The sequence below is a fragment of the Ovis aries genome, chromosome 2 (assembly GCF_016772045.2).
Source record: "Ovis aries strain OAR_USU_Benz2616 breed Rambouillet chromosome 2, ARS-UI_Ramb_v3.0, whole genome shotgun sequence".
In the NCBI taxonomy this organism is placed as follows: Eukaryota; Metazoa; Chordata; class Mammalia; order Artiodactyla; family Bovidae; genus Ovis; species Ovis aries.
Genome location: NC_056055.1, coordinates 81,674,959 through 81,687,843, shown reverse-complemented (window position 1 = coordinate 81,687,843; position 12,885 = coordinate 81,674,959). Strand labels below are relative to the sequence as shown.

General features: G+C 38.4%; 1 protein-coding gene across 30 annotated transcripts in view; it reads left to right on the top strand.

Moving 5' to 3' along the window:
* Window positions 1-12,885, top strand: part of MPDZ (multiple PDZ domain crumbs cell polarity complex component) — a 668,265-nt gene that overhangs the window by 590,827 nt on the left and 64,553 nt on the right. For all 30 annotated transcript variants that reach the window (XM_060409464.1, XM_060409468.1, XM_060409467.1 and 27 more), the window contains one exon: window positions 9,392-9,590. In XM_060409464.1, coding sequence (XP_060265447.1) covers window positions 9,392-9,590 — 199 coding nt within the window. The remainder of the gene's footprint in view (window positions 1-9,391; window positions 9,591-12,885) is intronic.

Below are 12,885 nucleotides of genomic sequence, written 5' to 3'. Positions count from 1 at the left end.
AATTTCTCGTTGTTTATAATATCTCTTATATATTACCTTTAATAGAATGATACAAAACTGAAGCTACAGAACTTTCTCTAATCATTAATTATGGGATGTGTGCTCTAGACACCTAACTGTGTCAGAATTATTTCATCTGCTAATTCAGTGTTTGTGAGAGCGTGTTACTTGGAGCACTAGTTCTGTAGGATGTTAACAGGAGTTATACTTGGGTTCCAAGTTTGGGATGTGATAAACTTAAGGAGACAGGTGTTTCTGTTAGCATCTCTCAGTAGCTTTGCACTTGTGCCTTGGGTATCTGTAAGTGCATGTTCCAAGATGCAGCATTTCTCACACATCATTGGCCACAGAACCCATTTTTAAAGTTAACTCATAAGACAGAAATTTTGCAGAGCCTGTATGAGAAACCCTCTTCTAGCTTATGTATTTACTCAACTCTAAACATTATTTCTGTATTCTGGCCACTATTCTAGATGCCATGATATAATTGTTTTCTTCAAGGAGCATGAGTTTGGGAGAGTAGACTGACTGACGTGTAGAACCCTCATTGCATTAACATATCATACCTGCCATGAGTGACATTCACACAAAGAACACTGAAAGCTTAAATGAAGGAGTGGCCAAGCCCTCCTCTCCGAGTTTGGAGTTTAGACAGATGTTAAAGGAGAGAAGATGTTTGATTTCATCCTGGAAAAAGAAATAGATTTTACCACTTAGTTGAGGCATTGGAAACATTGGAAGCTGCTAGAGCCAAGGCAGAGAATTGTGAAACATCACTGAGTGTGTTTGGTGTGGATGAAATGTGGCACAATGGCAGGCAAGGTGAGAGTTGAAGCTGAAGTAGTGACAAAATTTGTTACATTTCCTTGGCAGGGGGGATATTATATGCACACATATGTACACATGGGTGTAGTGACCTTTGAAAAATTTAATTGATGATTTTTGATAGATCTATTGTACATTGGCTAATTACTTTGTGTTAGAATCTGAAAGGTAAAAAGCAAAGGTAAAACAGTAAGAAGGAAAGTGTTACCTTTTCTTCACCGATGAAGTGCTAGAACATAAATAGACTCAGGAATTTCTCTGGAAGAGCTCAGCCCTTACAGGGTGGAACCAGAACTCACACCAGAATCTGTCTCTGATTTTTGCTCATCACACAAGGCACCTGAGTCCTTAAGTCACCCAAGGCTGTGTTAGCACTGTTGTAATAACAAGCCTAATTTTGAAGTGAATTACAATTTGCATTTAGCCTTTAGAAAGCGATATATTTGTGGATTGTAGTAGAGATGCCTTTTAAAATATATTCTGTGCACTTTCTTCTGTTTTTCTTTTGTACTTAATTGAGCACTTTGAAAGGAACATTGCATGTGCTCTTCTCAAAAAATAACCCCAAACGTGGACATTATCCCCATTGTTTAGATGAGTAAACTGCAGACCAGTGTGAGGTTAAGTCCGTTGCCCAAAGCCACACTGATGAGAAGTGCTGCAAGTCAGATTTGGAACCAGTTCTCTGTTTCTGCAGTACATGGTTTGGACAATTGTCCTGTACATTTTTTGGACAAAATTGAGAGATCTTACAAGTTACAACCAAAGTTGTAATATCTACAGTCAGTAGATACTTCCTTGAAGTTGCTGAAACCTAAAAGTGATCATTTGGTGAAAGGAAAGTATAAGCTGAGCTAACTGATGTCAACTTCTTATTTTAATATGGTTGACCTGACCTGACAGCTTTCCTGACTGGTAGAGTCATGAGTTAAATATGCTGTTAAGAAAGACTTTAGAGGTCGTGTTGGACATAGCTTGCGAAAACTTGTCGCATGTCTGTGGCTTTCTTTATTGTAGGATGCATGGTGCCAGTGAGAATAAGATGATGGGTGAGATTCCCAGGAGGGGCCACTGAGTTAAATTGTGTTTTGTAGTCTTGCATTTTTTTTTTAAACTATAGTTGTCTCACGGGACTTGGTAGTTAACATGGCAGCATTAGGGCAAACCAGAGTGCTTACTGAAACATTTCAGAACCAGCCTCTTTGCTCATAAGAAACCCACCTCGTTTGAAGAAGTGTCTAAACTTGTTTGTTGGTTTATGATAAGCAGAGGTGTTTCCTTAATGACAATATACTTAAAACTCATTTGTATGAGTCTTAACAAAATCTTTTAAAGTATATTCAATTAATAGCTCATTTCTATCTGCATATGGTAACTAGAAGTCTGGGTGGCTCCTTTCCAGGCATGAAATATCAGTCTGGGAACATATTATAGTCAGGATCACTTCTTTAAAAATATTTTAAATATCATGTGTAATGTGGTATAATTACAGTTAATATTTGGGCTTCCCTAGTGGCTCAAAAGAGTCAGACATGACTGAGTGACTGAACTGAACTGAACTGAACTGAGTGGCTCAGATATTAAAGAATCTGTAAGAGACCTGGGTTTGATCCCTGAATTGGGAGGGTTCCCTGGAGAAGGGAATGGCAACCCACTCCAGTATTCTTGCCTAAAGAATTCCATGGACAGAAGAGCATGGCAGGCTACAGTCTATGGGGTCCTGAAGAGTCAGACGTGACTGTTAGGATTTCTTTCTTTTAAAAATTATGAAAACCTAAAAATGAGTTAGTGGCTTCTTTCAAAGTCTTTGTAAATATCCTTATTGACTTACATCTCTCCTTATATTGTTTAATCATATAATCTTGTTTTGAAAGGAACTTTTAGTACTTGATTTTAAATGAAATTGTATTATTTATATATTACTTTATGTAAATTTTAAAATTTCAATCAGTTCAGTTCAGTCGCTCTGTCGTGTCCAACTCTGCTACCCCATGGACTGCAGCACGCCAGCCTTCCCTGTCCATCACCACCTTCCAGAGCTTGCTCAAACTCATGTCCATCAAGATGGTGATGCCATCCAACCATCTCATCCTCCGTACCCTTCTCCTCCTGCCTTCAATCTTCCCCATCATCTTGTGGAAAAGACCTGGGTCTTTTCCAGTGAGTCAGTTCTTCGCATCAGGCGGCCAAAAGTTTCAATAGGTTTGATATTTTTAAAGGTGTAGTTGAGAGTAGGGGGAGAAGGAACAATTCAAATGGATTTGTTGAGAATGTTTTCCTGAAGAAGTGATATTCAAGAATGAGAAGTTGTTAGCTGTGCAAGAGCTGCAGAAAATGGGTGTCAGGCAAGGACTCTGAAAAGGGAGGCGTAGTGTATTTCTGAAAGGCATTGTTACTAGAATGTGGTGGGGAGGCAAAGAGGACACAGCCCAAAAGACAGCTGCCCATCAGGAGGACCATGCCAGGAGTTCCATATAGGCAGAGCCATGTATTGTAGGTATGTTGTATGTTTGCACAATAGGAAACTATTAAAAATATTGTTAGCATAGAGAATCATGTGATATGATTTGTCTGCTGTGAGAAGAATGAAATGGCGGGAATAACTTTGGAAGTCAGGTGGACAATTACAATGGTGGCTCAAAAGGTGAGGCGTGATGGTGAGAAGTGATAGCTTGGTCCTGTTTAGTATGGACATGGAGAAAAGTGAATGAATTCAAGGTAAGTTTTGGGAATAGAAATGATGGAACTTGCTGATGGATTAGATTTTGGGAGTGAAGGAGGGGTAAGAAGCCAGAACCACACCAACATTACTGCTTTGAATAATGGAGAGGAGTATTGTTGTTCAGTCGCTCAGTCATGTCTGACTCTGCGACCCCATGGACTGCAGCACGCCAGGCTTCCCTGTCCTTCACCATCTCCCTGAGCTTGCTCAAACTCATGTCCATCGAGTTGTGATGCCGTCCAGCCATGTCATCCTCTGTCATTCCCTTCTCCAGCCTTCAGTCTTTCCTAGCATCAGGGTCTTTTCTAATGAGTCGGCTCTTCACATCAGATGGCCAAAGTATTGGAGCTTCAACACCAGCACTGGTCCTTCCGATGAATATTCAGAATTGATTTCCTTTAGGATTGACTGGTTGAATCTCCTTGCAGTCCAGGGGACTCTCAAGACTTCTCCAGCTCCACAGTTCAAAAGCATCAATTCTTTGGCACTCAACCTTCTTTATGGTCCACTCTCACATCCATACATGACTACTGGAAAAACTGTAGCTTTGACTAGATGGACCTTTGTTGGCAAAGTAATGTCTCTGCTTTTTAATATGCTGTCTAGGTTTGTCATTGCTTTTCTTCCAAGGAGCAAGTGTCTTTTAATTTCATGGCTACAGTCACCATCTGCAGTGATTTTGGAGCCCAAGAAAATAAAGTCTGTCAGTGTTTCTCCATCTATTTGCCATGAAGTGATGGGACTAGATTCCATCATCTTAGTTTTCTGAATGTTGAGTTTTAAGCCAGCTTTTTCACTCTCCTGTAGTGAAAAAGGGAGAATAGTATGGTGGTGCTGTAAACAAAAACAGGAGGACAGATGGAGAAATAAGGGTAAATAGAGACTCGGGAATTCAATTTTATACTTACTGTATTTCCTATGAATCATCCAGAGACCATGCCAAGAGCACAGAAATTGAAATCTGGATCTATTGAAGTTCAGATTTGGAAATAATGCAGTAATAGATTAATGTTTACATCAGTTTAATTCAGCTGACTACCGTACATTTAGGCAGTGTGATAGGCACTGCGGATAAGACTTAAATACAAGCTTCTTAGTAATTCTATTATGCTTTTTTTAAAAAGTTATTTTTATTTATTTTTGTTGGACTTCTGTGGTGGCTCATATGGTCAAGAATGTGCCTGTGATGCAGGAGACCCATGTTTGATCCTTGGGTTGGCAATATCCCCTGGAAGATAATTGTTGTGTTGGTTTCTGCCTTATAACATCATGAATCAGTCATAACTCTGTGTGTGTGTGTGTGTGTGTGTGTGTGTGTGTGTGTAATGAATCAAAACTATGTATGTATCCCCTCCATCTTGAGCCCCCACCCAATTCCACCCCTCCAGGTCATCACAGAGTGCCAGGCTGGGCTCCCTGTGTTATATATCAGCTTCCCAGAAGCTATCTGTTTCACACAAGGCAGTATATATATACGTCAATGCTACTTTCTCAATTTGTCCCATGCGCTGTGTCCACAAGTGCATTTTCTATGTCTGTGTTTCTGTTCCTTCCCTGCAGATGGGTTCATCAGTACCATTTTCCTGGATTCCATATATATGCTTTAATATACTATATTTGTTTTTCTCTGAATTACCTCACTCTGTATAACAGGCTCTAGGTTCATCTACCTCACTACTGACTCATATTTCTTCCTTTTTATGGTTGAGTGATAGCTACATTTTATATACGTACCAATATGTACCACAGCTTCTTTCAACTTCTTTATCCATTCATCTGTGGATGAACATCTAGGTTGCTTCCATATCCTAGCTGTTGTAAATAGTGCTGCTTGAACACTCGGGTATATGTGTCTTTTTGAGTTGTGAATTTCTTAGAATTAGTGGGATTGCTGCGTTATATGGTGGTTTTAAAAGATATCTCTGTACTGTTATAGTGGCTGTATCAGTTTACATTCCCCGTAACAGTGCAAGAGGGTTCCCCTTTCTCCACATCCTCTCCAGCATTTATTGTTTGTAGGTTTTTTGATGATGGCCATTTTGATTGATGTGAGGTAGTACCTCATGATAGCTTAGATTTGCATTTCTCTAATAATGAGCAACATTGAGCATCTTTTTCTGTGCTTATTGGCCATCTGTATGCTTTCTTTGGAGGAATGTTTTCTTAGGTCTCTGTCCATTTTTTGATTAGGTTGTTTTTTTCTGCTATTCAGCTGCATGAGCTACCTATATATTCTGGAGATTAATCCATGGTCAGTTTTCTCATTTGCAATTATTTTCTCCCATTCTAAGAAATGTTCTTTCATATTATTAAGTTTCCTTTGCTGTGCAAAAACTTTTAAGTTTCATTAAATCCTATTTTTTTTTTTTGTTTTTATTTTCATTGTCTTAAGAGGTGGATCAAAGAGTTTTATAGTGTCTAGCCTTACATTTAAGTCTTTAATCCATTTTGAGTTTATTTTTGTGTATGGTGTTAGGGAGTATTCTAGTTTCATTCTTTTACATGTAGCTACCCAGTTTTCCCAGCACCACTTATTGAAGAGGCTGTCTTTTCTCCACCGTATATTCTTGCCTCCCATAGGTGTGTGGGTCTATCTCTCGGCTTTCTGTCTTGCTCCATTAATCTGTATTTGTGTTTTTGTGCCAGTACCATGCTTACTTGATGACCGTAGCTTTTTAGTATAGTCTGAAGTCAGGAAGGTTGATTCCTTCAGCCCCATTTTTCCTTCTTAAGATTGTTTTGGCTCTTTGAGGTCTTTTGTGTTTCCATAAAAATTGTAAAATTTTTTGTTCTAGTTCTGTGAAGAATGCCATTGGTAATTTGATAGGGTTTGGCTTGAATATGTAACCCTATCAAATTACCAATGGCATGCCAACTCAACATCCAGAAAACTAAGATCATGGCATCCAGTCCATTACTTCATGGCAAATAGATGGAGAAACAATGGAAACAGTGACAGACTTTATTTTCTTGGGCTCCAGAATCACTGCAGATGGTGACAGAAGCCATGAAATTAAAAGACGCTGGCTCCTTGGAAGAAAAGCTATGACCAACCTAGACAGCATATTAAAAAGCAGAGACGTTACTTAGCTGACAAAGGTCTGTCTCGTCAATGCTGTGGTTTTTCCAGTAATCATGTATGGATGTGAGAGTTGAACCATTAAGAAAGCTGAGTGCCGAAGAATTGATGCTTTTGAACTGTGGAGTTGAAGAGGACTCTTGAGAGTCCCTTGGACACCAAGGAGATCAAACCAGTCAATCCTAAAGGAAATCAGTCCTGAATATTCATTGGAAGGACTAATGTTGAAGCTGAAGCTCCAATACTTTGGCCACCTGATGCAAAGAACTGACTCATTAGAAAAAACCCTGATGCTAGCAATAATTGAAGGCAGGAGGGAAAGGGGACGACAGAGGATGAGATGGTTGGATGGCATCACCAGCTCGATGGACACGATTTTGAGCAAGCTCTGGGAGCTGTTGAAGGACAGGGAAATCTGGCATGCTGCAGCCCACAGGTATGCAGAGAGTCGGATACAACTGAGTGACTGAACCAAACTGACTCTGGTAGAGATTGCATTGAATATGTGGATTACTTTAGATAGCATGTGTGCATGTGCTAAGTCGCTTCAGTCGTGTGTGACTCTGTGAGACCCTACGGACCGTAACCCACCAGGCTCCTCTATCCATGGGATTCCCCCGGCATGAATACTGGAGTGAGTTGCCATGCCATTCCCCCAGGGATCATCTTAACCCAGGGATAGTCATTTTAACAATCCTGATTCTTCCAATCCAAGTACATGGTATGTCTCACCGTCTGTGTCCTCTTTGTATGCTTCTTTATATTATGTCACCAGCGTGTAGAAAACATATAGTAAACATATGCCAAATGAATAAATGATCTAGAAATAAGGTAATGGCAGAGTTTCTTAATTTAGAGAACTGATTTTCTACTTGTAGGCCTGCTCTGTATTCTTTCATATATGTAGGAGATGAACTATTATTATAAAATTGATTTGATACTATCAAAATATTTTCCCTCAGCTTTCAGTGTAGTGGAGACACATCACATAGGTTAAGCTACATTCACTCCACAGTGTAGACCCTGTTTCATCTCTAACATATTTAATGTGGAGTGTCTTTAGATAAAGTCTCAGAAACATTTCTAAATTGACTTTAAAAATATTTGAAACTCATGTTTTCCTTTCCTTTTGATTGTTTTTACTGCTTAAAAAGTGTTGTTGTTGTTCAGTTGCTCAGTCTTGTCCAATTCTTTGCAACCCCATGGATTGCAGCCTGCCCAGCTTCCCTGTCCTTCACCATCTCCCAGATCTTGCTCAAGCTCATGTCTGTTGAGTTGGTGATGCCATCCAACCATCTCATCCTCTTTCGTCCACTTTTCCTCCTGCCTTCAATCTTTTCCAGCATCAGGATATTTTCTAATGAGTTGGCTCTTCAAATTAGGTGACCAAAGTGTTGAAGCTTCTGCTTCAGCAACAGTCCCTCCAGTGAATATTCGGGATTGATTTCCTTTAGAATTGATTGGCTTGATCTCCTTGAAGTCCAAGGGACTCTCAAGAATCTTCTGCAACACCACACTTTAAAGGCATCAGTTCTTCAGTGCTCAGCATTTCTTATGGTCCAAAGCTTAAAAAGTTATTGTTTTTTTTTTTAAATATATGAATCTGTAGAGATTAATAAATTCAAATTAATTGAATTTGAAAGTCATGCTTTTAAAAAATATATTTATTAAGTTATAGTAGATTTACAATTTTGTGTTAGTTTTTGGTTTATAGCAAAGTGGTTCAGTTACAAATGTACATAATAGTTTATATTTACTAATTCTAAACTCCCAATTCATCCACATGCCCCACCCCATCCCCGCCCCTTGGCAACCACAAGTCTGTACTTACTGTGAGTCTGTTTTCTTTTGTAAATAATTTTTGTCATATTTTAGATTCCACATGTAAGTGGGATCAAATGGTATTTGTCTTTGTCGTTCTGACTTAATTTAGTATGATGATCTCTCCGTTTACCCTTGCTGCTGCAAATGGCATTATTTCATTTCTTTTTATGGCTGAGTACTGTTGCATTGTGTGTATGTATTTGTGTATGTATGTGTGTATATCTTTATCCACATCTTTATCCATTCATCTATCTTTGGACATTTAAGTTGTTTCTGTATCTTGGTTATTGCAAGTGGTGTGCTGTGTATTGTAGATGGTGTGCATAAATCTTTTTGAGTTACAATTTTTTCTAGATATATACCCAGGAATGGATTACTGGATCATATGACAGTTCTGTTTTTTTTGTTTTTTGAGGAATCTCCATAGTGTTTTCCATAGGGGCTGTACCAATTTGCATTTCTATCATCAGTGTGGAGGGTTCCCTTTCCTCCACATCCCCTTCAGCATTTGTTATTTGTAGACTTTTTAGTGATGGCAGTTCTGACCAGTATGAAGTGGTACCTCATTGTACCCATTTCATTTGCATTTCTAAATGCTTAGCAATGTTGAGATCCTTTCATGTGCCTGTTGTCCATCTGTATGTCTTTGGAGAAATGTCTGTTTAGGTCTCATGCTCTTTTTTTGATGGAGTTGTTGGTTTTTTGGTTGTTATAGTTGTATGAGCTATTTGTATATTTTGGAAATTAAGCTCTTGTTGGTCTCATCATTTGCAAAGATTTTCTTCCAGTCCATAGGTTGTCTTTTTGTTTATGGTTTCCTTTGGTATGCAGAAAGCTTGTAAGTTTGATTAGGTCTCATTTGTTTGTTTTTGTTTTTATTTTTATTGCTGTGGGAGACTGTGAAAGTCATGTATTTAACATGTGTTCCTCCTTTTCCATAGGAATGACAGTAAGTGCTAATAAAGACGGCTTGGGGGTGATTGTTCGAAGCATTATTCACGGAGGTGCCATTAGCCGAGATGGTCGGATTGCTGTTGGGGACTGCCTCTTGTGTATTAATGAAGAATCTACTATCAGTTTAACCAATGCCCAGGCACGAGCTCTGTTGAGAAGACATTCTCTCATTGGGCCTGACATAAAGTAAGTGTCATTTGGACCATAGTTTGGCTTGGGAAGTAAAGGAATTTCAGTCTATTAATCAGAATTTTCTCAGTGCATACTTCTGTTTGATATACAAAAATGATCATACATTTAATAATCACTGAAGAATTTGACTATTCCTGAAAAGTTATTGATTGCATTGATTGTAGACTTTGGGAGAGTATATCTGCAGTCAGTAACTTTTTAATACTAACAGTACTGAAATGCAGTTGACCCTTGAACAACACAGGTTTGAAATTCTCAGGTCCAAATATGCATAGATTTGTTTCAGTAACTATATAGTTGGGTCTCTGTGGGTTTCATATCTTAAGGTGTAGCCAACCTTGGATCCAAATTTCCATCTGAGATTGATTTAATCCATAGATGGAAGACTTGTGGATACAGAGGGTCAGCTGTACTCTGGCATTTCATATATAAGGGATTTGAGCATCCATGGCTTTTGGTCTCCAAAGCACCTGGAGTCAATCCCCTGCAGATACCTAGGGACAACAATATTTCAAAACAATGTTGCCTACCATTATTATTTTTAATTTTCCAGTGATTTCTGCAAAAATCTTTATACGAGATATGAGATTTCTTTTATTGAGCAGGATGCTCCACACTTAGGAACTTACATAGAAGTTTGGATGGGCCTCAGTATAGCAAATTGCACTACCTAATGATCTGTAGGAATATTCCCTAGTAAGCCAGTTCTTTAGGGGTCAGCCAAGATTATATAGAAGCAATCTAACCCATAATTTTCCCTTTGTTGAACTGCTTTTCAACCCATACAAGAGAATTCACAAAAATGCTGTTATGGTCTGATGGTACTCATACAGGCTAGTTTGTGAAGAAGAATTTAAATATCTCATCATCCCATAATGTATTAAAAGCATGTCATATATGTGGTTTGTTTTTTAAATTACTAAACTTTTCTTGAGCCAGCATAAAAATCACAACATAACCTCATTGTCACACCTTAAGAATGTAATAGCTTGCCTTTTTTTCCCTCTATCATTAATAATTGAATATTTGCATTGGATGTATAATTGATAAAATAGTAAAATAAGAATTTAAAGAAAGATTGTTTACTTTAAATTGATGTGATGAATACTAGTATGAGAGACTTTTTTGTATTAATATGGTCTTACTGATTGCATTCTGTATTTTTATTTTATAAAATACATATTGGTAGAGCTTAGGTAAGAAAGATTGTATTTAAAATCTGTTTTTCATTTTTCTGTTGATAAAAAGCAAAAAGTACATGCTGTTTAGAGTGGGTTCTGTTGTCTTATATAAAGGAGATTTTTATTTTTAGGGTGGAATTTCACTAAGGGCTTTCATATTTTTAATGCCTTTTTGGCTTTTATTTTATAATAAACAGATCATCAGGTCATGTGACACTCTCATGATTATTTTATTAATCATGCAAGTAAGAGTGAAGATCATTAAAAATTTCAGTGCCTCTACAGTAAGTGAAAGAGAAATATTAAGTGCTCTCCTCACCACTTGCAGGCTAGTATCCATTCCTTTTCCTTCAAAGATGAATGATAAGGATCTACATGCAGACTCTTTATTTGCAGTTCAGTTCAGTCTCTCAGTCATGTCCAACTCTTTGCGACCCCATGAACTGCAGCAGGCCAGGCCTCCCTGTCCATCACCAACTCCCTGAATCCACCCAAACCCACGTCCATCGAGTTGATGATGCCATCCAACCATCTCATCCTCTGTCATCCCCTTCTCTCCCTGCCCTCAGTCTTTCCCAGCATCAGGGTCTTTTCAAATGAGTCAGTTCTTCGCATCAGGCGGCCAAAGTATTATTTTCAGCTTCAACATCAGTTCTTCCAATGAGCACTGAGGACTGATCTCCTTTAGGATGGACTGGTTGGATCTCCTTGCAGTCCAAGGGACTCTCAAGAGTCTTCTCCAACACTACAGTTCAAAAGCATCAATTCTTCGGTGCTCAACTTCCTTTATAGTCCAACTCTCACGTCATACATGACCACTGGAAAAACCATAGCCTTGACTAGACGGACTTTTGTTGGCAGAGTAATGTCTCTGCTTTTTAATATGCTGTCTGGGTTGGTCATAACTTTCCTTCCAAGGAGTAAGTGTCTTTTAATTTCATGGCTGCAGTCACCATCTTTACTGGTGTCTATAGCAGTAATTATTAACAAGCACAGAAAAATGTAACTGCAATCAATCTTTTATTCCTTGATCAGGAATTCATCCCACACTTTAGGGATCAGTGCAGTGATTTTGGAGCCCAGAAAAATAAAGTCAGCCACTATTTCCACTGTTTCCCCATCTATTTGCCATGAAGTGATGGGACTGGATGCCATGATCTTGGTTTTCTGAATGTTGAGCTTTAAGCCAACTTTTTCACTCTCCTCTTTCACTTTCATCAAGAGGCTGTTTATTTTAGAGGTAATCTAAATAGATGACCTCATGACTGATCATTTGATTTATTGTGTGATAATGCTTGTCTGACATGAGTTTGAGTGAACTCCAGGAGTTGGTGATGGACAGGGAGGCCTGGCGTGCAGCAATTCATGGGGTCACAAAGAGTCAGACACGACTGAGCAACTGAACTGAACTAAATGCTTGTCTTATGTCATGAACCCTAATGCAAGTCTCCTGTCCACTTTTTGGCACTCTGAGCACTAGAATTGGTACTTGGTTTTAACTTTACCTCTGAGTTGTAAATGTCCTGCAGAACTTAAAGACTGGCAAGAAAGTAAGACCACTGTGACAATGATTTAGCTTAAATCTTGTACCTAGTCAACTCTAGAAGAGCTGAAAAGCTATCTAGTACATTTTCAGGCTACAATCTTTTTCTCCTGTCCTGTTTTGATTTGTTTCGTTTTTTTTTTTTTCTTTTTTTCCATCGTCTGGTGTAGCACCGGAATTTACCCATTTATGCCTTCAGCAGGTTTATTATGACTGTAAAGGGTATCTAGAAATCCATAAATATCTAGAGATTCATGAATAGTTGCTTTAGTATCCCAGGAAGCAAAATGTAATGTAGTATCTTACATTAGAAAGAGAAAATAAGAAAACTCCTACAACCTTCTCTCCTCTGGAAATCAGTCTATCAGTCATTCTTTCTTAAAAGGGTGCATACACACACACAGTCACAAACATACCCACAAATCACCTTGATTCCTTCTTGGACATACTATTAAAGCTGTGATTTACATGGTTATAGTCTTGACTCATTGGGTAAATGATAAAAGGAAATGAGAATAATAGAATCCTTTTGCAAGTAAATTTGTCCGATGATAAAACAAATAGC